Raw genomic sequence first — 27,533 nt, forward strand, 5'->3', positions numbered from 1 at the left:
AAATTGTCAGGGAGCCCCTGGCCTTCACCTGCATAATGTCAAATTAACACGTACAGACCAGGCAGAGAGAGACACAAAACAACAACAAAAATACACACAATTACCTCAGTGAGACACAAAACAACCACAATGAGACCCAAACCCACAAAAACATGCATAACAACTACAAATATAGGCAAAACAACCACAACATGACTACAAAAAGAAACATAAATTGACCACAAGGAGACAGGAAATGACTTCAGAGACACAAGATCTTTTCAAAGAGACTCAAATGACCAAAAAAATACAAAAAACAGCCATAAGAAGCCCCAAAACAACTGAAACAGGCATGCAGTTGCATCGAAAAGACACAAAATGAGTAAAAACACCAGCAACACAACAGCAAAGAAACAGGAAGCCCCAAAAGGATGCAAAACCACTACAATGTCTGTGTGTCCTGCTCTTATGTGGTGGTGGGGCCCTTTGTATATCAGTGCCCAGGGGCCAGTTGTTTCATAATCTGCTCAAAACATGCTGGTTTCATTTCAGAAAAATGTCCCGTTTTAGCGTATTAGTGCATTAAGTACTCACTCAAAACCCTTTCCTGTGAAAAGTAAGGTATATTGTCAAAAATATTTTGATTACAAGTCAAACAGTTAATAAAATGCAAAGTCCTGAAACGATTTTTATTGATACACACTTATCATTTTATTACCAAAAACAGAAAATCAAACTCATGACTTATTTTGCAAGTTTTGAGATTTTGACTCTTTAATCTGCCTGCAGTTATCTCAGAACAATCAAAGTGTTTGTTTCAGGTAAAGCACATTTGTAGCAGCAAAACATGTTTGACGATTAGCTGCTAATATTTAAAGAGTCCAAGATGTAAAACCTTATTTGTCCCATTTGACCCGACTTCACCCTCTGACATTATTTTGCTAGTATTTTTTTTTTACCCTGTGATTTGTCCTTTATTCAGGCCCTGCTGATGAATCCTAATCTATAAGGTGACAGTAGGGTATCACTGCATTGTCTCACAGCCAACAAGCAGAATGAGCACAATGCTTTCTGAATAGGGATTGTTCTGATCACAATGTACCATTGTATTGGACAGAACTCATATATGGGACACTCCTCTCCGTCTTCACTGTGGGTCAGTGATGGCCCAGCTGGCACAGGTAGAGCTAAAGACCTGCACGAGGAGGATTTACAAAGGCCGTTGTGGATTCTTGGGAACTCTTGGATGATGTTTGGGGTTGAATATCGGCTGGATTTTGGATTGGAGCACTTAGGGATTTGCTGTGCGGTGAGTCTACATTTTCAAGACATGGACTGGAGCTTTTTGTCAGTGAAGATGCCACAACAGACTCTTCTCCTCTCTCAAAATGGATATTTGAGGATTTGCTGATCTGCAGACGTCCATCCAAAGAAGATGCAGACTACGGGAGAGTGAAGCAGGAGAGCTCTGATAGTGAAGCACTGTATTCCACCGCAGTGCCATCCCACCGACTTTCCTTACAGTGGCTCATTCATAAAGAGCCGCATTGTTTCATAGCCTGAAGGTGTGAAGGGGATATAATGACCGTGATCTTCGCAGCGAGGGACTGTATTGCATTGTGTTGTATTGTATGGACACAGCAGGCCAGCACCAAGATACACTGTGTCAAGACTCAGACACCATTCTATGCAGCTCCCACCTCCACGCTCCCACCTCCACCTCTTAATCACATCTCTGAGCAGATTCAACAGTAGACTGAGGTCCTGAGTGCTAGCCTCCACACTCCCCGTGTAAACAGCGCCCTGCCCGGCCCCACGTCAGGCCAGCTGAGAGGATTACATGCCCCCCTGGTGTAGACAGGCTTAATGTAGCCTCATTAGCAGAACACAATGATGCCCCCACCTCTGAGCAGAGATAAGAGGCCCGGCTCAGCCAGACTTCAAACACAGACTCAAACCCAGGTGCTGCAATGTGCAGGATGCAAAGCCAAAATATTTTTATTCATGTGACATAATTTCAGGGCTGAAATGATGAGCTGACTTACCAATGATCAATATGGTGTCTCACAGTGTGAAGATTTACTGCTTTTCTCTGTTTAAGATTATTGTGAACTCCTGTATTTGGATTTTGGACTATTAGCTGGACAAAGCAAGCAATTTTCCGACATCACTTTTTGCACTTTGAATTTTTTTGTATCTTTCAACATGACATAACGGAGAACTTGACTGAAAAAAAAAAAAAAAATGATGAATTCAAATAATTAAATTAAAAAGGAGGGTGAATAAAAAGTCAGTAAATATCTAAAAAATCATGATAAATTTAAAAACAAGTTAGAATTAAGAATATTACTTAAAATATAGTCATTTTAATTACTTTTATTTATTAGTATATTTAAGGATTTTTGCAAAGACATCCAATTTATGGCTGTTTTAACCTTTAATGGGATTTCTTTTTACTATTTTCTTACATTTTTTAGAATAAATGATCTTAAAAGTAACTGACAGACTAATTTGACAGTGAAAATAATAATAAGTCTCAGCCCCAATCATTTTAAAACCCAATAAATGACTAACAGTGTGCACTTACTCACAATATACAGGTCTGAATTTTATTTAATTCAAGAAAAAACAACCAGTCTGGCTCTTGAATTGCCGTCACACTGCTCTCTAATTGTATTTCATCTGTCTATCATGCAGACTGACTAATGAAGCAAAGAAAAAAACAGCATTATTCTTTGTAAATTAGGAATTGTATTCTCCTGATAAGAGTCTTATCTGAGGAATTCAGTGAGACTTCCAGTTCTTTATTGTGCAGACAGCTGAGCTTTGGATGTTAGCCGCTTTTATTACATGCATGATTTTGGACACAAAGTCCCCCCACAGTATATACAGCATGTATAGGTCTGACCTCGATCCAACACCAGAGCCACACGTCTCTCCTCAGCAGACTGAAGAAAGGAGGCCAGCGGTAATTAGCCCTAATTATTAACTGGAACTAGACTGAGACCTGTGAGACACCATGATATCTGTGTCTGTCCTAAACGGCTCATTCAAGGCAGCAGATAACCAAAACAACCTGGCCTGCTCAGCTCCAGCAGCAATGCTTGGATGTTTAATTAAATAGTGTGAACTGGTTAGACTCAGACATTAGATTATATGGAGCAGAAGCCACAGATAAAATGTCTGCCCTGAAACAGACTAACGAATCGTTTTAGCCAAAGTGACTGTGTCCGTGTAAGTGATGGGGAAAGATTTCTTTATGCAAACTTTCTGCAGCCACACACTCGCAGAGCTGCTGTCTGCGCTCACTCTTTCTCTCTCTTTTGCTCGTCTGAGACCTGATACAAATTCAAAAGGATCTGCTGCTTTGAAGATAAGCGCTGCAGTTCTGCCATAAACAATGATTGTGCTGTTTCTTTCCTGTGGCGTGATTTATTTAAAGTATTATGCTGTAAGGATTTGGGCTGGTTTTCCTGGCAGGGCCGGCTGTGTATGTATCCACTACTTGTGTAGTTTATTGGATACTTGAGATTCAGGAAAACACTCAGGGAACCACAAGCAAAGTCATCAAAGTGTAACCTTTGTCTCTCATAGTCACAGATTATAAAATGTACAAACACTGACAGAAATTCACCTTGAAATTGCCTTTTTTTTTTTTTAAATTAAAAGCAAGAAAATACTTACTGAAAATCACTATATTTAACCCAGTTTGTTGCATCATATTGTTGTCACTTTTATTTTTATTCTTGCGTAACTGCCTGCGAGTAGCTAACATAGCAGAGGGGACTTTGTACAGAAACACAATGCTCGTAGTCTTGCACACACACTCACAAACATATGCTTCCTTTGATAAAGTGTTTTTATACCAGCAGAAATTCTATGGCAGCGTCCTTTAAGACAATATCTGCGCAAAATACCAAGTTATTTATAGCGAGTGTGCCATTTCGACTTCAAAAAATAAACATGAGCGTAATGGAGAGTTCAAACACAAGGGAGTCATTATAAAGCCAAAACCAATAGGGGTAAAGTCTGGTGCAGGCAGGGTGTAAATTGCCATAAAGTGTTGATTGTAATATCTCAAAATCTTAATGAGACTCTGTAGTACAACTTTCATTTAGAAATGACTGTAAACATGTGAACTCAGTGAAAGTGTGAGACATCCCTAAGTGACAAACACCAGGTCAAGATTAAATCAAAGTGATTTCCTTTGATATCAGAAGTGTAAACATTTCTCTGTGGCGTTTTTATGTCTCTAAAGCATAACGGGGCAAAGTTGTATGTATGTGTTTGCCTGTGATTGTATTCCAAGAGGATGGAGAGGGATCTTTTGAACGTCCACACCAGGATACAGCTGCCTATGACTAATTTAAAACTCCCCTTCTAGGGCCTAGGCAACCCATTTCACAAGTAACACACATCACCAGGCATCTGTTTCCTGTTTTCATTCTTTGAGTTATCTTATTTTCCTTATTTCCCCCTCACCTGTTACAGTTCACGTTCCTTCCATCAAGCCGCACGAGCTGGTTGTGCTCGGACACGAGGCTCTCAGACGTCAGCCACTCAAACACAAAGACATACTCATGAATCGAGTCATAAATATTCTGTGTGCAATGCCAAAAATGACATGAGATAAAGTTTAATGACAATGCTTCATTCAGTTTTCCACATTTTTAATATAAAATGGAAACATGTTCAAGACTTTTTTTTTTTTTTTACAACATCCAAAAAAATGTTACATTTTTCCTTTGAGATATACACACTTAACATTTTTCTCCTCACGCCTATGAGCTATAATATTTCAGCAGTTTCTCGTCAGTGGGCTTCAGGATCTTCTTCTCCGGCATGTTAACGACCCAGCCTGGAGCCAGGCCAAAAAAGATCTGTCGAACATCCTTCCTCATGGAGAGCATGTGATACAGTTCATCCTTTGAAATGTCTGGCAAAGTATATCCATACTTCTGAGCCAGGGCTAGCCGGGCCTGCCGGATCTTCTCCGGGTCTGCCAAGTAACCCCGGTTTTCAGCATCTTTGTAATACGGGACCATGTCCTCCCCTGGTAACATGCGCTTTGGTATGGGCTGCCCACGTAAGAAGAACGGGACAGGCTTGATGAGAATCCCTGCACCGAAAGAGAATTTTTTTTTAGTTTTATTATCTAAAATACACAAGATATATAGTGGGTGAGTGCATAAGACTGATCGTTCATTAGTTACCCAGACTTATAGGATCATAGAAACCGGTAGTGATGACCCCTCCGTTCCTCTCAATAGCAGCTATAGCTCCTTCAGAAGCTCTCTGAACCTCAATGTTGATTTTTGCAGCAAAAATGTCAGCACCCTGAGACAGAGAGAGCACATGAAAGGTGAGACTTCAGGCAGAGCAGGGTGGGAAAAAACAGGGGTCACAAACATCTTGATCTGTAACAGAAGGACAACATTGTTATGTGGTGCCACCTACTGGCACAAGATGATCCAAGATCCTCAGAGTCTGCATCCTAAATACCTAGGCTGTGGTCAAATAGTCTTTTAGGATGGTTCCTAAGTGAGCGTATCTGTTTGAATTCTCCAACACGAAGAAAAGTAGCTTCACTGCTTCCTTTATTATCTTCTTAAGCATAGGATACACTGAACCATATTTGACAAAAGGAAAGGAGGTCATGCCGTCTCACAGTTTATTGCAGCAGCAACATTTAAAAGCAACTCACCACATGGCAATTCTCTGGGAAATCAACTATTTTGTCATATTCCACATCCACAACCTTCAGCCAGAACAACTCCAAAGCACCATCAAGTCAAGATAAAAGCTGTTTAGTTGTGCAGTGGTTCTATTAGGCTTATAATCAGGTCTTTGCTTTGAATGTGTATTTTTCAAAAGCATATATTTTTATTGCTTCTTATATTCTCATTCTGTTATATGTCTATTTTTTGTTTTTCTTTAACAGAGCATCTCAAAAATATTATATAGTGGGTAGGAAAGGAGATTTTTTTCTTACTTTCCTAATGCAACCCTGGCTTCATTATTTAACAATTAAAAAACTAGGACCCTTGAACACCTTATATTGCACTGTTTGAATGTCCAAATAATAATAAAATGACCCAATGAGCAATGAAAACAAAACCAAGTGTCTACACTAAAATTATAGTTGCCCTATCTCCCCCTACTTCTATAATTTGCTGTCAGCATCCAGTCTTTTCCTTGTGGTTACATATAAATTATTTAACCTAAATCATTAGTTACAATGTTATTAAGAAAATGCAGTATGTTGTTAAATATAGTCAATCAATCAATCAATCAATTTTATTTATAAAGCCCAATATCACAACACAGTTTGCCTCACAGGGCTTTACACCATACGATATCCCTCTGTCCTTTGGACCCTCACAGCGGATAAGGAAAAACTCCCCCAAAAAAAACCCTTTGGGGGGGGGGGGGGCACCATGTATTTTGCTCTAACATTTTTGTTTTACTGCAGCTACACTTGGTACAGCAGTGTAGTGTAGTAGTGGTACGTGTTTTTAGACAGCAATATTCACCTACATTAGGTGCACTATTCCTTTATATGATGTACATTACTACTTTTCAACTTTGTGTGCAATATTACTTTTCAATATCATAAACACTTGTCAATGTAGTGCAATATCCTTTACTCAGTCATGTGCAGTACTACTTATTGTTATAGTATATTCAGTGTAACATTGATTATCAGGCGTAGTCTGCTTTTTATAGCATTTCAGTTCACTTTTAGTAACTTCTGTACTTCTCTCAGTCCTACTGTTGCTCTGTTAGGCACTGGTTTTGCATGTGCTCCTTGAAAACACTCATTATCTTGAATATTTGTATATTTTGGCAGATATTTAATACTCTACTGATCTAAAACTGGACCCAGTGAGTTAACCTGACCCGGGAAACCCACTGGTTGTTCTGTTAGTGTTCTACTGAATTAAGCTGATCATTTCTCAAGCCTGTAACATAAAAAAATCAAACACGAGGAAATGACTAGTCCGTCCATCCATCCATCCATCCATCCATCCATCTTCTACACTCACCCACCCGAAATCAGCTGTTCCCCAAGGTTTGTAGTAACACGTTAAGCTCACAGAAAATTTGATTTTACTCAAAAAATATTTATTTACTTTGACCAAAATTACAGAGACATGTTTTCTAATCTTCTCTCTCACACTGACACTAAATGCATTTCTATGACTTAATTATACAAGGTAGCTGCTGTTAAGTGTTTTTTTAACCATTGCAGATGAGAGAACAACTTTCCATTTCTCTTAAGCAAGGTGTGAAAAAGTCAGTGATCAACAAGCAATTACCTCATCAACAAGCTGGACTCCATAGTCCCTCTTCAAAGGCTGGATCGTCACTCCCCTGCCATTGACCAGCTGGGTCAGGTCTATGGGCTGGGTTGGGTCGACTCGTCCCAGATCAATGAGGTACTGCAGTCGTTTCAGTGACAGAGGCTGGTACTGAGGACGGCGACTGAGGAGGAGCGCACAAATGTTGTTAAATTGATGTGTGATCAATAGAATCTGGTGCTCAGCTTAGCAAAAACAAAACAGCAAATGCAAATGCAATTTCACTTCTTTTGGGAAAGGGAACAATTAGCGGTCTTTGGGTGAAAAATGTCTTTCTTCCTACTGCTGAAGCAACAAAAGTGCATCATCATGTGTTGGACTAGACGATTTAAATTTAGTTTTAACACCAGGTACAGTCACAAAATACCCAAATATAAGACTGAAACTCACTGAAGTAGTAGGTCAGTATTAAGAAATCCATCTAGTTGTGGATGCTTGTGAGAGGAATACTATTTAATGTAAGAGGATGAAATAATAAATAGTATTTACTGCTAGCATGTTATTGACAACCTGCATGTATGATCTATTAGTGTCATAGCAGAGACAATATTTTACTCGCCCAATGCTCCCTGGTTCGTTTCACAGGTGGAGTACAGTGTGACAAGCTTTTACCTGTGCCCTTCATTGTAGCCATATTTTGGGATGATCAGATAAAACGGAGTCTGACCCCCTTCAAACCCCAGTCGAGGCCGGTTGCCTCTCTGTCGCTGTCCTTTGTGTCCTCGGCCGCTTCTGTTGCCACCGTGCTGTCCTCTGCCCCGACGTACCTCCTGCAAATAAAGACAGGTGAGCAAGAGAGGGCTAGCATTTGGCTAACAGAGCAGGCTAACATGCTATGCTAGCTTGATTGACCTGCACAAGATAGCTTTAATAGAAATGCGCAAATAAAACGTACCGGCTTTCTGGCTCCTGGTTCAGGCCGCAAGTTTGCTAGTGTCAACCGCGGCAGAGTCTTTAACACATCTAGCGCTTTACCACCAGGTTTTTTGGGGAAAGACATGTTTCTGCTGCTCACATGTCAAAGTTAGCCAAACCAAGGACATGGAGGTCACATGACCGAGGTGAGCGGAAGTACTTCTTCTTAGCTCGTCGACGTTTCAAAATAAAAGCGGGACAGCCAAAATGTAGTACATACACTGTTGAGATGTGACTTTCTGATGATTCTCATTACACATTTGTATAACAAATGTAGAAAATAACTTCTTTTTTTAAAGATTAATCGGTAAACAGAACAAATGAAAACCGTTTTTGGCTCTAAAAACCCGTGTTAAAGGTCACGACACAATATGCTTCACGTCTAATGCATATATCTATTTCTTTTGTAATCTAATGCTTGTATTTTATGTAATATTATAATATTTTATATATTTTTTCTGGGGTGTGAAGTGTGCTTTGTTGTAATTTTGTTTGACTTAACCGTTATTAAACAGCGTTTATTGACATATCATCGAACCAATCAGTGCTTTGCATCTGTAAGCGCCTCTGTTGTCAGCCAATCACGAAGTGGAGGGGGCGGGATTACATAGTGTGTCAGTGCAGGTGGCGAGTAGTGTGGTCTGGCGGTGTATTATTGTCACCAAAATCCAACTTTTAAAAAGAAATTCACGACTGCCAGCGGTAAGACGAGGCGGCGGCACCTCGACCTCCATTTTCGGTCGACATTCGCCCTCAAACAGTTTGGTTTTTGGCAGCTGGAGTCGGGCTAACATCGAGACAGATTGACACTTGGGGATATCGTTATTAGCTAACAGTAGCTAACTTGTCCCTACACATCAGCTGCCTCAGCGCTGTATGTGCGGCAATAACATGTCAGCGCCTTTACCTGCCATTGTGCCTGCTGCCCGGAAAGCCACTGCAGCGGTGAGTTAACCAGGCGACACTAGTTAACATTTAGCTAACGTTAGGTAAAGTTAACCCAAAAGCAACTGTGGGCTCCAGTAATTACCCAGCTAACTACAAAACTGCTGCCAGATGTCGACATGTATTAGCTTGTGCCTGCCTCTGCAGTCATGTGTGTCTGGTCTTTACAGGTGATATTTCTGCATGGCCTTGGAGATACGGGGTAGGTGGAGACAGCTTTCTGTCCTCTTTTGGTGCAAAATTCTTATTGCCTGTCTCTAAAAAGCACAAATAGTATTTAAACTAGTTTCATTTTGTCTAATATGACAGACATGGCTGGGCTGAAACTTTCGCAGGCATCAGGATACCACATGTGAAATACATCTGTCCACACGCGTAAGTATTCATAGCAGCTGTAACATTACACAGGACGTCTGCAAGTGCTGTAAAAGTTGAGAACAGCTACTTTAAAGGCTTTATATACTATGTCTTCCTCTATAATTATCATTAAAGGATGTAAAAGAATATGTAAACAGCAGCTTTCACTTTGTGATGCTACTTTTTCCCCACTGATTACAGTCCTACCATGCCTGTGTCTTTGAACATGAGGATGTCCATGCCATCTTGGTAAGTGTCAAAGTGATTTTGAACATATTTGAAAAGACAGAGCAGTTGTTACATACTCAATGAGCCTTACATGTGTCTCTCATATAGGTTTGATATCTATGGGTTGAGCCCAGATGCGAATGAAGATGAGAGCGGCATTAAAAGAGCATCAGAGAACAGTACGTCCCGAAATTTCATTTCAACTCATATCAGCAATGTGCTGCTATTTTTGTCTGAGTTGCAGAAAGAGCTTGTACATGTGTTGAGGTGTTGTTTTTAATTTCTCAACAGTTAAAGCTTTGATAGACCAAGAAGTGAAGAACGGGATACCTTCACACAGAATTCTCCTGGGTGGATTTTCACAGGTAAGTGTGGAATGCACTCTGTGCAGATGAAGTGTTACATAACTCTGTTTTTACTGTGATTCACCGCTTATGTGCTTAATGTTTTTGAATAACCAATTCCAAAAGATACACACATACACATAAGTCCTCTTCTCAAGAGACAGAGTATCAAATGCATACATTTGAAAAACATTTCTTGCATGGTTAATTAAATGCTCCAAAACGTAGATTTACCGTAGAATGCTTTGAAGAAATCTGAGGTCAAGAACTCTGGAGCAGTTGAACTTTGAAGGGATTACAGAAGCTAATACCTATAAAAATGGGTGTGTGAGGAATAATATTATAGCAGCTTGTGTTACAAAATTATTTTGACCTTTCTTTCAGTTCATTGTAAGCACAAAAACCAGTGGTTGTTGTATTGCAGACGGTCGAGGGAAAGAGGAACTACTTTCACTTGGAGCAAAATAACAATTATTTCAGTCTTTATTAACTCTCAAGTTATTTTAGGTAAAGCACACTAATGAAACACAATTTAATGAGTGTAATTACAAGATTTGGTGTAAGTAATTGTGTGTTAGACTAAAAGAAAAAAGTTGGACTTTGGGAAATACATTTATTTGCTTTTTGGCAGAGGCTTTAATACCGCTCTCATATTTGCCTTTTAAATATGATGCAATAGCTGACAGCTGTTTGGCTTAGCTGGAAACAGGGAAACAGAAGGAACAGTTAGTCTGGCTTTGCCCAAATGTGACAGTATCCACCCACCAGCGCCTCTAAAGCTCACATATTAACACGTTATATCTCGGTTGTACAAAAAGCAAAGTGTCAAAACAACAATTCTGCATTTTACAGTGTGTTATGTGCAGGACTGTTTTTTGGCTCTGTGCAGTTGCCTGGCAACCAGCAGAGGATCTAGGAAGTTACTGTGCTTGGTCAAGAAATAGTCTGCCCCCCCCCCAACTAATCCTTTCAATATAGATCACAAGGTCAATACCAGTATTAGAACTTGAGAGATTTGTGATTCAATAAATCAGCTGTCAGTGTGCAGGTCCAGCTCTGCAGCTTTTTTTCATGCTGCAGGAACCTGCAGTCAACTCATTCTTTGCTGTCATGATGCTGATTCTTTTATGCTTTCTGTCTCTGTTAATATCAGGCACAAGAAATACTTGACTTGGAATTTGTTTTCTAACATTGTGTTTTTTTCTCCAGGGTGGAGCATTGTCTCTTTACACGGCTTTGACAACTCAGCAGAAGCTAGCTGGAGTGGTCGCTCTGAGCTGCTGGCTCCCTCTCCGCAACTCCTTCCCTCAGGTAGAACAAACAGGACTTGCACCATTTTGAATTAATTCAGTACATACTTAAACAGAGACTTAAGTCCCTGATCAGACAGAGCTAATTTGCATCTTGCTTTGCATCTTGAGAGCAGCAATTCAGTGCACAAATGCAACTTAATTCCTACCCCATCCTCCCTACCCACCTGGTGTAACATCCAGAAGAAAGGGGGTAAACATCCATCAGTAATGAAGACATTAAAAAACATAACAAACAGATAAATTCTCAATGAGGACTTTTAAGAACAGAGGACATACAGTCCACCTGACAGTGCTTGTGCCTCAGATGCTTCCTCCTTACCCTTACTCCTGTGCTCTTATGAAAGCAATATACCTTCCCCACATAAGCCAATACTTTTCTGCCCTGTTACAGTTCCTTTGACATTTACATACACAGCAATGTGTCCCATTTCAGTTACCCAATCCTGAAAAGCATATGTTCCAGGTGCTTTCCGGTTCCGAAGAAAATTCTGCTGTCCTATCATTATTGCTGTCTCTGGATCCATTTCTTTGTACCTCAAGGGAGCACCGGCAGAACCACACTGTCTCCCAAATCTTAAAGTTTTAGACCTAATGCAAATATGCAATGTTGGGGCATGACCACAGTGCGTGTATCAGTGTGCCCTCACACCTACATTTCCTACAAACCACAGAATGCTTTAAACCAAATTTATGTAACCTACTCTGGGTCCAATAGTAGCGATGTAGAATTTCAGACTTTATCAGTCACATCTTCAAATCTCTTGAGGTAGTACGAGAATTGCCACAAATTTGACCCCATTTATCCCCCTCAAATAATACACCCAGATCTCTCTCCCAAATACTTTTCAAAGCTGCCACAGTTTAATTTTGCCCAGAGGACAATAACAATTTGTAATATTTGGATACCTCATGTCCCTCTCCAGAAACCTTCAAAAAAAATTTCCAACTTCTCTGCCGGTTGTGGTGCCTTGCTGCGGCTTTTTTAATATTGTTGCTAGGCAACCACTGAATCAGCTGTCCTTATCTTATGCCCTGTGTAGCTGAGAAGTAAACCCACAGATCTGTACCTTGAGGTTTGCATAAATCATGGACAGGCGGACTTGCTCTGGCTCTGATTGAGGGGGAGAGACTGTTCCCAAAAAGTGCATTGGTCACAAGGAAACAGAGATCTGTGTGGGTACGTAAGACCCTCAGAAAGAGGAGAAATCACAGGGAGCACCACCAGCTGGTCCAGGAGCTTCGTCTGGATGATGGTCAGTTTAAGGCTTATTTTAGGATAAGGTGGGGATAATTTGACAATCTGCTGTCAATCTTCAGCTGTAATTACAGTTGGTAACATGTTAGAAAGTAGCTGAGGCTACACTTGGTTCCGATATTTCATGCAACTTGCCTAGGACGATGTAGAACAAGCTAATGTTAGTTCAACACAAACCATGTAAAGGTATTACTTGTTGTTATTGTAACCATGGAAAACCCGCCTCTCAGTTTATTTGACTGGACAGTGGAATAAAACGTCAGGCGCTTTTTCCACTGTAAATTAAAGTTTTTTCAACCGGAAGCTTTCAGGGCGCCTAAGCAAAAACGCAAGGCACATAGAGTGTAAAAATACAAGGCGCGCAGCAGTGCAAAAGCAGTGAGCAAACTCCTTCACTCTCATCGAAAACCATTATGAAAAAGCTGCCATGGGCTGCTAAAACTAGGCCCGTACTCGACTCTGAGTCATGTCAGTTGAATCAGATTTAGCTGTTCAATACGAATCTGTAGTCAAACTAGTTGTCAAACAAAAGTCAGAGACTGTATCATATTAAGTTGCTGTGAGCTGTAAATTCACCTCCTCTAAGCATAAGGCAGATCATAACGTTATCTCAGAGCCTTACAATGCAAAGTCTCTTCTCCTCCGGACAGCTGCCTGTACCAAACAGCAGCATGAAAGTGGATAGCGCTCACTCTGCAGCAAAATCTGGGGACCAAAACATCCCCAAAAGTACACTGATTGGCAAAAAAAGGCAACTGCTCCACTTAAAGCAATCTTAATTGACTGAGGGGTGTCCCGCTGATGATACAAATCTCCGCCTTTCAGGGTGCAGCCCTAGCTAAAACGTGCGCTAACCCCCAAAATGCTTATTTGTATATTATTTACTCACCCTGTTTTACGTCGCATTTTTTAAGAAAACTTTTTTTTTCTTCTTTTTTTTTTGCATGCCTCCGGTGATCATAGAATCCAAAAATGGAGAAAATTTTTGATGAACTGGAGTAAAAGGGGTCCACATTTAACAACAGCAAAACTACATCAAAACATCTGATTACGAACTCTCACATGACTCGTGCAAGTCTCATTTACCCACTCATATGATCAGTACTTCCCAAACACACAACTGCACATTTTTCGCTAAAACCTTACTACTTAAAATATTTGCATGTAAACAGTCTTACGCATGAAGTAGCTCACTTGGGCATGCGTGTGCGTTTGAATTCTGCTCATGCATTGCACTGAAAATGAAAGGCATCAGTAAGCAACAACAAAACTCCTGGCCAGTAAACGAGCCAGTAGGCAGACAAGTTCAAGTTCAAATCCATCATCTTGTTTGATACTTGAAATTTAATTTAGCGCCACATATACTTATACAGGTAAAAAGCCCCAATGTCCATTTTATCGTGAACTATTCCTTTAATTGAATTACAGTATGACTCACAGTAAAGGGATATCCCATGGCTAAATCTTAATCCGTCATGATTAGTTAATAAGAATAATCCTAATCTCTTCTATTCTCAGGCGTCTGCCAACAGTGCTAACAAGGACATGCATGTCCTACAATGCCACGGGGATGCCGACCCCCTGGTCCCCTTTGTATTTGGCAGCCAGACAGCAGAAAAGATGAAAAGCCTCATCAATCCAGCCAACATCACCTTCAAGTCGTATCGGGGTCTACCTCACAGCGCCTGTCCCGAGGTCAGTGTGGGAAAAGTCACATTACACTCTGGAGCTCTTGTTATGTTCTGTGTTACATATCCAGTTTTATTCTGTATCTGTGCAGGAAATGGTGGATGTCAAACGATTCATAGAGAAGCAGCTTCCTCCCATCAGCGATGAGTGAACTCAGGAGGAGCCGCACAGCAACATCAAAGTCCTTTGGGCTCCAGTGAGACTTCGTGGACTCCAGGAAACACTGACTTACTTGACAATAAAACCACGCTGCTGCTCATAGAGCCAGACAGGACTGGGGCTCCGTATTAACCCAGGAGAGGCATAACAAGAAACAATGCTGTACCCTGACCTCACACACAACCCCCAGTGTTAGAGTAACATTAGTTGCTTGATTGTAAAGCTATTTGCCATCGAGACAAGCCATTTCCTGCAGGAAACGTATGTATTGGAATAACTAGGGCTATACTTTATGGTTTAATATCTCACAATAAATGGCCTGTTGTTAAATGCTCTTTTTTATTAATGGATGTGTAGTAGTGCTAAAACATTTATTAGACTATAAATTCATTTAATTCAAGGCATTTATCTAGCAAAAATGAGCATTTGTCGCTTCTAGCTTCTTTGGGTGTTTGCTGATTTTTCTCGTTTGAATGATTGTAAATATATTTTCTGGTTTTGGATGTGTTGTCGGACAAAGCAACCAACTTAAAGACATCAAGCAGACTTACGTAACACCTGATGGACATTTTTCAGTTTTTTTGACGTCATAGACTAAACAGTGAATTGAAAAACTCATTGACAGTTACATCTGGGGTCGGCAGTTTAATTTTGGCATCACTGGTTGAACGTTTCATAATAGTTGAACATATTGTAATTCAAATGGGCTGAGAGAAAACAGGTCATTTCACAGAGAGGGCATTCTTATTGGCTGTTTTATGCAGATGTGTGTGCACATCTCTTTGGTAAAACCCTGATTCAGTGGCAGAGAATCCTGCAGAGAAAGTTGCAATTCCAGCATTGGCAACAACTGCCTACTTGGCAAAGCAACCCAAAAAAGGAAGGTGGACTTACCAAAAAGAGAGTCTGACAGCAAACACAATAAAACATGTCAGTATCAGCGAAGTATTTTAGAGATGGAGAGAAAATGGTACTAATAATTTAGCCGTCTGTTACCGGCAGCCGAAGGTTCATGGCTGTGGCTTCAAATTCATGTGTATGTAGCTAATGTTAGCCAGAGCCTTAAATCACAGTGTGCTCTCCGCTTCACTCCCCGCCACTACAGACCACCTTGTCAGAAGCAGCTCCAGAGACGGACCCCCGGTCAACGGCTGCAGCAATCCAGTTTCAGCCAGCGCAAACCATGGCTCTGGAGTCGCCGTTGGATCTGTTAACTTTCTGTGGCTGCCGTGACACAGGTTGGACCTGGCACTGTGAGACGTGGTGCTTAGGGGGTTTGCGCTGGCTGAATTCGAGCTGCTACAGCCACAAACTGAAGGTCTTTTTCCTGAGCTGCTGCTTGCTTTCCTCCGAGCAAAGCAGTCCACAGCGGCAGGGAGTGAGGCGGAGGGACTGCTGGATGGCTCGCCAAGTCTTGTCTCATGTGGTGATAGGCTGAGCGTATGTGTCGCAGGCAACTGTATAGTGAAATAAGGTTAAATCATTGTTAAGGAAACATTTCAATACTGGATGAAGCGCCTGCATGTGAATGTAGTTGTCTGGTGGGAGGGGCTTAGGACAGAGGGGAAAGCTGCAGGAGGAGGGTGTATTTCAAATTCTGCCATTTTGTTTTCTACCTACCCCAGCTTTAATTCTAATGGAAGTGATTGCTTTTTGCAGCAAGTATTTTGTAAGGTCCACAAATGTTCAGATAAAGCATTTCCACAAAGCACATATGCAAAAATGATATTAAAAGTATTTGAAAGCAGCTGTGTTTAGTACTATATGTTGACGAGACACAAGCAAAAACAACATACGATTGTGCTTTATTTAATTCGTGAGAATTTAAATAGCTATTTCACACAAACTCCTTTTTAAATACACAAATATATCAGTGGTCATGGTCATGTGTTCAGTTTTTTCCCCTCCTGTTTTCTTTAAATTAAATATAATATGACTAGTATCACAGTATTGAAATACACAGACAAAAAGATGTATTTGTGGGTATCAGCTCAGTGAGTTGTAAAAACCTTTGTCTTTGAGAAGAGCTGAAAGCACCAACATATTAAGTCATTGTCGCACCATTTGTTTTAGATCAAAGATGCTAGTGTAGAAGATCTTACTCCAAGGCACTTTCCTTCTTCTTAAGTTACTGTTAAATAAAACCTACTAGTTTCTACAAGAACTGGATATGCATTAAGGCTCACAATATACCTAAATACAAATGCAGTGCTCACAGATACATGCGTTCTCTCATTAAGGTAGAAAAGTGCAATGTCAAGCGCTAGGGAGTATATAAAAATATAGATATGTTTTCGAACAAGTTAACTGATGCCGGACCTAGCATTTGTTCTTGTTTGCTCCAAGTGTTTTGGTAAGCTAATCATGGGTAAATAAACAGCAGTTAACAGCTGGATAAAGACCGGTTTTTTAAGTAGTGTTCATTTTTCCTGTCTGTCTTTCTCTAAATAGCAGGAACTCCAACAGGAACACAAAACTTCTTCGGGTGGGACGCATGCGCCATTTTGAAAAGCTAGGTGTGTGGCAGTGGAGAGTCTATGGCTCGGGGGGAGGCTCCTCCAGGCTCTTCAGCAGATCTGTGTACGCAGATGAGTTTATGAAGCGGGGGTACGAGTCTCTCTGCATCAGTGTGTAGATCTGCTGCTGGGCGTCGTCGAACGTGTGTGAAGTCGGCTCCAGCATGTTGCGGTTTATCACCTCTCGAACACGTGAGTCCAGACTGACCTAGAGAAGATGAGCAGGTAAAGGATTGAAGCTCTGACAGATGTGAACACAACACACAGAATGAAAGTGGTCAGTTGACTGACAGAAAATTAAAGGGACAGTTCACCCCCAAATCAAAAATACATATTTTTCCTAATACCTGTTGTACAGTTTATCAAGCTAGATTGTTCTGGTGTGAGCTGCCAAGTGTTGAAGATATTGGTCATAGAGATGTCTGCCTTCTCTCCAAAATAATGGAACTAGATGGTACTCAGATATCTAGTTCCATTATATTGGAGAGAGGGCAGACATCTGTATTGCACCAGTCACTTTTAGCAAGCATGGATAGCAACAACTCCCTGACTCTTGCAGACAGGGTGGAGGAACTGTCCTCTCCAGAGCCTCAAATGAAAACTACCTGAGTCTTGGCTGTTTTGTAACGTTAGTGAGGACACCGAATTTGGCTTCACTGGCCTCTGAGGTGATGCATACTATACTATTTAGTGTTGCAAAAGCAGTTTTTAAACATGATAGGATAATTGTATTATTGGAAAAACCACTCGTATTAACATCAAAGCCAACAAAAATTGATGTGCTTGTATGTACAAGGTCAAAACAAAAAACAAGGCATGCCTGTGGATATTCTCATTCATCCAGGTCATAGTTATGTCAAGACAATGGAATCGAACGCAACTGGACTTGGTTTTGTCTTAGAAGACGTTTCACCTCTTATCCAAGAGGCTTCGTCAGTTCATGCTTGTCTGACTAGGCTGGAACTAGTCTGACAAACTGGTGTGGAAACAACCCAGGTATTAACCTCTGGGGAGGTCTTCACAAGGTCAATGATGTCACTGGTTCGTTAGTGCTCCAATGGTGTGTCAACGATGGTTGTTGAAACTGCTGCAACGGTTGTCATTGGAGTCGTTAGAGTCACATGGGGCCATTTGTGAACGACCATTGTTTTTAGAGGTTAAGTTGTTAAGCCTCCTGGGCAAGGATGAAAGGACAGCATTATAGGTGGGGGATAGGAGGTGTCGCAGACCTCCTCCTCTATTGAGAGATGGTTTTTCCAATTTCACATGGATGGCTTCTTTTACACCTCTTTTGAACCATCTGCCTTCCCTGTCCAAAATGTGCATATTGCTGTCTTCAAAGGAGTGTACTTTCTCCTTGAGGTGTAGATAGACAGCTGAGTCTTGCCCTGATGAGTTAGCCCTTCTGTGTTGGGCCACGCGTTTGTTTAGTGGTTGTTTTGTTTCACCAATGTACAAGTCTGGGCAGTTGCGATAAAAATAAAAAAAGGCAACTTCTTTGATAATAAATTAAGGGATTATTCAAGCAAAAATATCTCCTGCTGGTCTTGAGAATTTGTTAGAAAAATGTGTCTCAGTTTTCCAGCATACATGTCTTCACAAACTCACCCTGAAAATATGGCTTTCATGCTATATCGTTAGCAACTAGCTTTCACAGCTGCAATGCTAATCTCTCAGCTACGACTAAAAACAGACTGCAATTAACTTATCTTCTCTGTTCTCAGTTGTCCTGGCAAAACATTGTACTTTTTGCCATGAAGACTCTGATAGTAGCGCTGAATATTCCTTGGGCACTAAAAGGTGCTGTGAACACACCAGGCCAAGTGGCTTACCATTCACCTCTGTGCAGAAATAGGAACTTAAATGGACCAGCTCCAGCATGACCCCCGGGAGACAAATAGGGACAGCAGTGCAGTTTATTTAAAAAAAAAAATGGAATTAATGATTTAAATGTATTTTTAACATTTAGCAAAGTCATCCACGTTGGACCCTTTGATGGGCAGATTGTTTGACACCCCTGCTCTGAATGGATGTTTTCTGATTTTGGACTTTTGGTCAGTACAATTTACAAGCAATTTGAAGATGTTGTCTTATGTTCTGGGAAATTGTAACAGAAACTTTTGCGTATTTCTGAAATTGACACACACAGATAAATCGAGAAAATATACAGATTAATTTGTGATGGTTTTTATTTCTTTTTTTTTTGCTTAAACATTATCACACGTTAACGCGGGCGTTGTGACAACATAAAATTAAAATGTAAAGTTTAAATATAAGCACTACATTTGAAATGTTCAAATTTAACATATGAAATGAAAAAAATGTAACATATCTGTAGTTTGCAGAAACGTAACAATGCACACAACTATTCTGGTGATTGGGGTGAAAAATTAGCCAATTAATGTGTTGATATTCGGGAAGTTAATCAGCAGCAATTTCGTAGTTGATTAATTGTTATCCACTTTTTTTAGGCTGAAAATTTTAATGAGAATATTTGTTAATTTTCTCCATGTTTCATGATTGTAAATTAAATATTTTGGGAATTCCAACTGTTGGTCAGACAAAACAAGACATTTGCTGACATTTTTTGAGACAAAATAAGGAATCAATTGAGAAAAATGAAAATAATCATTAGTAGCAGCCTTAAATGATCATTTTTATGATCAATTGATCTTGTTAAGTTGGTAAAATGTTAAATAAAACATGAAAATGGCCATCACAATTTATTAAAGCTTGAGGAGATGTTGTAAAATTTGCTTAATTTGTCCAACCACCAATCTAAACCCAAAGAAATTCCATGTACAGTGATCTACAACAGAGAAAAGCAGCAAGTCCTCACATTTAAGAATCTGAAACCAGAAAATGTAAATGACTAATTAATTATAATTAGATTATTCAATTAATTTCTGTCAATCAACTTACTGATTATTCTTCTCATAATTGCTGCACTATAATCGTTGTAGCTGTGACATTGTACATCCTTTGTAACAAATATCATGCCTCAGTGGCTCACCTCTTTAGGGGAAAGGATTGAGATGAAGTCCTCGTATATTTGGCGGACCTTCTCCTCCACCACAGTCTTGTTGGTCTCCTTTTTCAGCTCCTCGCAGGCTAGCCAGAACATCATGTTCTCCTCGCTGAACTCTGTCCTCAGGAACTGCCTGAAGCAGCCGCGACCTGCTGCACTCTTCATCACCTTTTCAAACGACACTGACCAGGAGCGAGCGTCATCCAGAGTAGGCTTCGGGCTTAAAGATGAAACAAAAGTGGGTGCATTGGTTCACTGTTATTTAATTCTGTCCATAATGGCACATGGAAGGGGAGCAGCGTTTACCTTTCTTCACAATTAGCGGTTCCCTCTGTTCTGCGCTCAAAAGTGGATCTCTGTATTGTCTCGTCCTCGCTCCTGACAGTCAAACTGAGAATAAAAAACAGAGCACACACAATGAGACTGCTTTGATCATAAATAGCTCGTCATCCAGCGTTGATTTGAGGCAGGATGCTGCAGCCGAGCATTTAAAATAACTCTGGAGTCCTTTAATGTCAGCCTTCCTTGCTAAAAATAATGTGGTTGGTTACAGTGTGAAACCTGCTATAAAATACACTACATGGCCAAAAGTGTGTGGACACCTGAACATTAACTCCTACTATGTGACAGCCTCCACTCAAGGTTTCGACACCTGAAACCTGTGTGATGTTGGGCACAGAGTCTACCTTTCAGTTCATCCAAAAGATGCTGAATGGGGTTGAGGTCGGGACTCTGTGCAGGCCAGTAAAGTTGTTCAGCACCAAACTCCAAAATTAATTTTTAATGGATCTCACTTAGGACAGGCGCTGATTATCAGATAGAACACAGGAGACTCAAACTGTTGCTGCGACGTTTGATGCAAAATATTGTCTAAAATACAAAGGCAAAATGTAACAGTAAGATTTCCCATGAAGGAATAGTTTCACTATTGCCAAGGGTTGGTTGGTCTGTTGAAGGAATACTTCGCCCACAAAATGACTATTTGTATATCAATTACACCTTGTTACGCTGAATTTGCAAAGAAAACCTTGTTTTTTCTCACATGCCTCCACAGCGAACGGAGAAAAATTCTCAATGAATTGAAGTCATAGGGGGTGACGTTTAACAACAGCAAAACTATGTCAAAACATCCGTATACAAACTCTCACACAGCTCATGCAGTATAATCCAAGTCTCATTTATCCAGCCCTATGCTCACTGCTTCCTGAACACATGTATTTTTGCCAAAACCTTACTATTTATCACACCTGAGTACGGCGCCTGGGCAAGTGTGTGTGTGTGTTTGAATTCTGCTTGAACATTCCCACTGAATTGAACTGAATTGAATTAGGCACGCTATTTGTCCCTGCGTGAGACTGTTAGCGCAGAAGTGTTTTAAAGAGTAAGGTTTAAGTGAAACTGCATGTGTTTGAGAAGTGCTGAGCAGGATAAATGAGACATGAGCTGTTTTCTCATATGAATTCCAGATGCTGTCTGGACATTTCAGGTCTGGATATTGCCCCTTTCGCACGTGTAGCACACACCAGGAGACTGTACATGTCAGAAGCGTTTCCATGAGTTGGAAGTACTCTGTTTGGTTTAGGCATGGGGTGGAGCATCAGTGAGCAGGACGTGACACAGTTTCTATTCCACTGTGGAAGATTTAGTAAACAAATGTTATGATATACAACGCGGCCCCCTTTTACTGCAGTTCATTAAGAATTTATTCCATTTCATTCACTGTGGAGGCATGCCATGAAAGCCGCAAAGTTTTCTTACAAATTTAACGTAACACAGGGTGATGAATTCATATACAAATTATATTTTAGGGGTGAAGAATTTCTTTAATGAAGGTACAGGCAGCAGAATTAGCTTAGCATAAAGACTGGAAACAGGGGGAAATGGCCTTGCTCAGTTTAAAGGTAGCAAAAAAACACCCACCAGTGAAGCTCAGTAATTAAAACGTCATATCTAAGTTGTTTAAGCCATACAAAAACAACAACCAGCAAAAGCAAGAAAGCAAATAAACTATAGGAAGTAAATATCATAGCATAAAAAACAGCCCCAGACCAGAGGTATAACACCATATACCTCTTGTTACATAACATTTCATTGATTTTCTGTAAGCACTGTATGTTGGCTGTTTCACATTTGAAATCACAGAACACCTTCTGAAGAGTCAGTAATGATCTACTAGGAACGTTTGCGTAAATGGTAAAGTGTGTCAACTGTCCACATCATCCCGCGGGGATCACCTGCGTGTAATTAAAATGCTCCCAACACCTGATGGCTGTAGACTAATTGGCCCAGGTGAGGTTCAGCCACTCCATCTGGGAATGTGGCCGTTGTAGCTGTGCAACAATCAAATGAAATTGATATAGATGTAAGGACAAAACGTGTTACTCATCCCCAGCGGAGTGAACTAACGCGGACGTGCTCTGCACACAACAGGTTGGCTGTCCTCAGAGGAGGCACAACTTAACGCTTGATGATTTCAAAACAGATTAAAACCCCCGAGGCCTCCATCCAATGAGAGCCAGCGTGGGTCACAGGACCACTGTGTTCCTGTTTTTCTTGTACGATGATGTGGGCTGTGGTGTTGTTGAATGAGTGGGAGGGCGGAGGCAAAAGGAAGTTGTCCGCTACTGAGCTGCTACTAGTAAATGAGGCCCAGCGGGACGTTCTCATACTGTGAAACAATGCAGTTTGCTGCTGCGCTGCATTATGTTTAGTGTGTCACAAGTATATAATGTGTGATTTTCCACAGGCCTTTAAATGTGGTTGAAAATCTGTGTGCCTGAAAACCAAATTTCTGCCAAGAACTCCTGTAATTTTCAATTTTCAGATAGATTACGAGCTCTGCACCCTTTAATTGACTCAAAGTCTGCTGCATCACATTCACAAACTTGCTGACGAGCTACAGTATGCTTGCAGAAAATCTAACTTGGATAACACTGAATGACAATGTAAAAATAAATAAAGTGACAGCTTAACTTTTGAAGCAGGTGAAGCCAGAAACATGTACTTTGAAATCTAATGCAGAAGAGAAAATGGTCAACTATAACAGTGTAGTGTGTATGAATATTATATATGCATAGCAAATAGCAAAAACAACACGATGGTTAAAAAAACAAACAAACAAAAAAAAACAGTTTAAAAGCAAAGCAGTGTGGCAGCTGTGACAGGAAACAGATGTGTGAAAATACAAATTTGTGCAACCGCTTATTTTCTTTGTAATGACAAGTTAAATTGAATGCATTTTTATTTTATATGCTTGTATTTATGACACCCAATCACAGCTGACATTAATATGTATAATGTGTTTTTATAGACTTCTATCAAAAGTTGTCTGTTTCCTTTATAAATAGAAAAATGTATACTGATGAAACACTGACTTGACTGTTAGTGACAGTCTAGAATAGAGTAAAAAACATGGCCTGGGGCTGCCAATAGGGATTATATTCGTTCATTCATTATATTAATTTTCTTGAAATGTCAGTAAATGTCTTGTTTTGTTTGAGCAACAGTCCAAAACCCACAAAGATATTTAATTTACAATAATGCAAAACAGAGAAAATTAGCAATTATTCTCATGAAATTTTGTAACGGTGACTACCTTAAAAAAAAAGTGCTCAACGATTAATCAGTTATCAAATTGCTGCTGATTAATTTCCTTTTCACTGACTAATTGATTAAGCATCTGATATTTCGACCCAGACGACAAAAAAACGTAGACACTGTACATTCCTGCAAACCAAGATTAAGTTACATTAGTTTTATATGTAGCGGATGTGTTGAAAATCTATATTTCAGTTTGGTTATGGTCAGGAAAAGATCACGCTTTGCCTCTAAATACCAGGGTTGGTCACAACAAACACAGCTGGAAATGTCCCAACATGTCGTTAAAAATACCCAGTTCTGTTGTTGGTCTCAAACCATGGGCCTTCTACACAGCAGACATTTTGACTTGTCATTGTGGGAAAAGCACAGATGAAACTGATAATGATTAACAATGGCTCAGCTCCATTATGTGTGCTAGTAAGCTATTCCAGTGAACCATCATGTACAATACCAGGTCTTCCCCTAAATGGAATGCAGCCACCATTAATTTTATTAAATACACCTATTTCCTCCTATAACATGTCAAAATGTCTGCTGTGAAAAACACCAGTGGTCTGCTACTGTCTCGTCTAGGTCTCATGCCATCAACTGCCCCCTGGTCCTGATGAGAAACTCAGCTCATACACATGTTAACTGAGCTACCTCACTTTAGAAATATTCAAATGACACGTATGAACCTGAACGTAACGTATCCATGGTCTGCAGAAACGTACAACGCCAACATTTTATTCTGGTGACTGGGCTGGATTGTATCAGCTCTTCTCTGATCATAAAGCTGAGGTAAGCAGTTTAATTTTGGCTTAATTGGGCAAAAATCTCATAATAACCCTTGAGCATTTTGTAATCCAAGAGACTACTAGACTTCTGCACCTCCTCTTGGGTCTGTTTTCAGACTTTAGAAAATCTGGGCTGTGATGGGAGACTTTTGGCCAATCATTGCAGAGAGAAGGCGTTCCTATTGGCTGTTCTACAAAGGCAGATGCCAGTGCATGTCCCTTTGGTGAATGCCAGACTCAATGGTGGAGAATCCTGCAAATAAAGTTGCTATTCCAGAATTGCCAGCAACTGCCTACACTGTACAAACTAACAGTTTAACCCTCTGCTAACAGGAGCTAAACGCCCACAGCTATGGCCTCAAGTTCAGGTTTATGTAGCTAATGTTAGCAAACCACACCATGTCCTATGCGTATCACTCCCCACCACTACAGACCACCTCACTGGGAGGAGAGCAGGCAGCAGCTCCAGAGACAGACCCCTAGTCGGTGGCTGCAACAACCTGAATCAAGCCAGTGCAAACCCCAGCTCAGTGGGATCGAACAGCCTGACTTCCTGCTGGTTTAGCAAACTTTCTGTTGCTGCCTGTACACAGGTTGGACCTGACACTGCTGCTGGCCACCTGCCCACTGCGACACCCTGTTCTCGGGGGTTTGTGCCGGCTGAATTCGAGCTGCTACAGCCATTAACCAAGCTGCTGCCCGCTCTCCTCCAGTCCACAGCAGTGAGGAGCGAAGTGGAGGGATGGTTGGGTGGCTAGTGATCTAATTCTTGTCTCATTTATGGTCTGATAAAGAGCGAGGGGTAAGGAGGGCTGAATGAATGAGCTGCATGCAACTCTACAATGAAGATTAAATACAGCAAATATGGGAAATGCTGGATTATTGTATTAAGCCCGTGCATATAGGGGTTGTCTGGTGGGAGGGGCTTAAGACAGAGAGGGGAGAGCTGCATGAAGAGGGTGTATTTCAAGCGCTTCTTCTTTTTCTTTTTTGCCTTTCCCAGATCTCTCCCTACCCCAGCTTTAAATTTCTTTTGTGATTCTATTTTACGCTCTCTTTCTAGTACAGTAACTGCGTAAAATATAATGTAAACCAGAAGAAGAGCCATTTGTATTTGATCTCTATAAATAAGTTTTGAACTCTGCGGCACTGATTGAGTTCAGTAATGACAGCAAATGAAGAAAGGCAGGTATAGATAATGGATGGATAATCATTTTATCATAGTCTAGCTATCTCTCAGTAAATCTGTGTGTGGAGAAAATTAGATATTAAGAAGACAGAATACAGCAAATGGGCCCTTATTCCCCTCCTCATGCCTTGCACCACATCTCCCACCTCCAGCCCAGCTGTGTGGGACGCAGTGGAGTGTGATTACCAGGAGCAGCTACAGCAGCAGCACCAGCAGAAGCAGCAGGCGTTTGAGGCGTTGGTGGGGGTGTTTCCCATTCTGTGGCGCGCTTGGAGGACACTGGCAGCTGCTTCCTGATGAACCTGCATCTGTCTCTTACGCATCTCCTCCCGCTCTGAGCCCATGGACTGCATGAGGAGGAGAAGACATGGAGACCACAGTGAGAGCTGATATATATATATATATATTTTAGCTGGAATGTAATCCCCGCATTAAACTGGAGCATCACGCACACACGCATCATCACAAGATCCAAGACATCACAAGAGATTAAAGATGCTCCTGGATCCTGTACATGACATCTGCAAATGAAACAGCATAGAGGAAAACGTGTCTTGCGGAATGCGCGAGCACTTCACGACCATGAGGCGTGCATGGGGTCAACTTCTGTGCAATGCAACCTCAATAATTGACATTTTCCCCATCACGAAACTAGGATTGTGTTGCGTTCAGGTGCAATCATCTCAATGCAAACTGCTTTAAATGTCCTACCGGTTTGTTAGATCATGCTGGATGCAACAAAACCAAATAGTGGGGAGCAACAGCCGCCCTCCTCTCTTCTCCTGTCTCTTTCCCTCCGTCTGTGAGGGATGAGCAGTAATGATAGCGACAAGGCGTTACTCTTGGACCGCAGCAATCGCATCCATCAGTCGCACCCTCGGGAACACACACACACACACGCGCACACACACACACATGCATGATGGTCGATCCAAGACAAGCAATCACCCCAAAGCAAGCAGCCATTTATAGAAACATAATGACATTATTTGATGAGAAAAGCTGATAATTCACAGTCTGGTGATTTCTCTTTCAAGGCACAAAGCAGCATATATTCACACGTGTTTCATTATCATTTTAGTGCAGATTACAATATGCACGAATAGAAGATGAATGCTGTTTCTGCTTGCTGGAATATCCACATAAAGATGCTCTAGCTGTACTGGAGCCTGATATTTATCCGCCTCATTTTTTTTTTCAGCCGAAGATGCGTCAACACGAGGGTTTATAATGATTCCCAAAGACAAATATAAACGTTTACTCACTGTGTCACCATGAATGCCAGAATACAGGTGATTTTTGGCTCGATCACATCCGTCTGCCTCGGCTTGACACAAACCAGTTGGTACCCTCTGTGCGCATGCGTTTCCTGCAAGTGTGAAAAGATTTTTTCTGCGCCCCGTGCATTAACTGCCAGAACACAATGTGCGCGCACTGTTACAGCAGTGTTTTCTCCAGGACACACCGAGGCTGCCAGAGGATTTCAGTATACATAGTTAGATTTTATATTATTGATTGATGATCTGTAACTGTGTGGAGATGTATCATTAATACATTTTATAGTATCGGAAATATTTATAGTTGAAGAAAATGTCATATAATCCTTTTTTTCCTACCTCACTAAAACCCCTTTGGCAATCATTCATAAAACTGCACGACAATATAAGATTTATAAAAGCTGCTTGATCACTGACTGCAGCTGTCAGTTTGTTCCTTATAAACCGGTGAACATGGGTAGATTAAAGGAAGGTATGGACGCCAATGCTCTGAATAATTTAGTGAAACATCTGGAAAACCCCAATCCCCACATCTACAGCTTCACCTCTCCTGGTGCGCCCAGGTGGCGCAGTATCGAGGGTGTCCACCAGAGAGCAGCAGC

General features: G+C 40.9%; 3 protein-coding genes across 4 annotated transcripts; 1 reads left to right on the forward strand and 2 right to left on the reverse strand.

The window, feature by feature from the left end:
* Positions 1 to 4,578: 4,578 nt before the first annotated feature.
* On the reverse strand, positions 4,579 to 8,396 carry mrpl15 (mitochondrial ribosomal protein L15). Its single transcript, XM_049565382.1, has 5 exons — positions 8,236 to 8,396; positions 7,953 to 8,110; positions 7,299 to 7,464; positions 5,193 to 5,316; positions 4,579 to 5,098 (listed from the first exon to the last, which is right to left on the reverse strand). Exons 1-5 carry the CDS (start codon positions 8,338 to 8,340, stop codon positions 4,761 to 4,763), a joined length of 891 nt encoding a protein of 296 aa, XP_049421339.1. The 5' UTR covers positions 8,341 to 8,396; the 3' UTR covers positions 4,579 to 4,760.
* Positions 8,397 to 8,861: 465 nt separating this feature from the next.
* On the forward strand, positions 8,862 to 16,209 carry lypla1 (lysophospholipase 1). Its single transcript, XM_049565330.1, has 9 exons — positions 8,862 to 9,200; positions 9,371 to 9,402; positions 9,510 to 9,575; positions 9,759 to 9,806; positions 9,894 to 9,964; positions 10,077 to 10,150; positions 11,339 to 11,440; positions 14,216 to 14,392; positions 14,478 to 16,209. Exons 1-9 carry the CDS (start codon positions 9,132 to 9,134, stop codon positions 14,535 to 14,537), a joined length of 699 nt encoding a protein of 232 aa, XP_049421287.1. The 5' UTR covers positions 8,862 to 9,131; the 3' UTR covers positions 14,538 to 16,209.
* Positions 16,210 to 16,389: 180 nt separating this feature from the next.
* Positions 16,390 to 27,013, reverse strand: LOC125881901 (regulator of G-protein signaling 20). 2 transcript variants are annotated; one of them, XM_049565331.1, is made up of 5 exons: positions 26,920 to 27,013; positions 25,841 to 26,001; positions 20,396 to 20,479; positions 20,075 to 20,309; positions 16,390 to 17,269 (listed from the first exon to the last, which is right to left on the reverse strand). In XM_049565331.1, the coding sequence occupies exons 2-5, from the start codon at positions 25,996 to 25,998 to the stop codon at positions 17,081 to 17,083; spliced, it is 666 nt and encodes a 221-aa protein (XP_049421288.1). In that variant the 5' UTR covers positions 25,999 to 26,001; positions 26,920 to 27,013; the 3' UTR covers positions 16,390 to 17,080. The 2 variants fall into 2 exon arrangements, with proteins under 2 accessions (XP_049421288.1, XP_049421289.1); XM_049565332.1 differs by lacking the exon at positions 26,920 to 27,013 and adding an exon at positions 26,366 to 26,443.
* Between the last annotated feature and the right edge of the window lie 520 nt (positions 27,014 to 27,533).

The sequence above is a fragment of the Epinephelus fuscoguttatus genome, linkage group LG21 (assembly GCF_011397635.1).
Source record: "Epinephelus fuscoguttatus linkage group LG21, E.fuscoguttatus.final_Chr_v1".
Lineage (NCBI taxonomy): Eukaryota > Metazoa > Chordata > Actinopteri > Perciformes > Serranidae > Epinephelus > Epinephelus fuscoguttatus.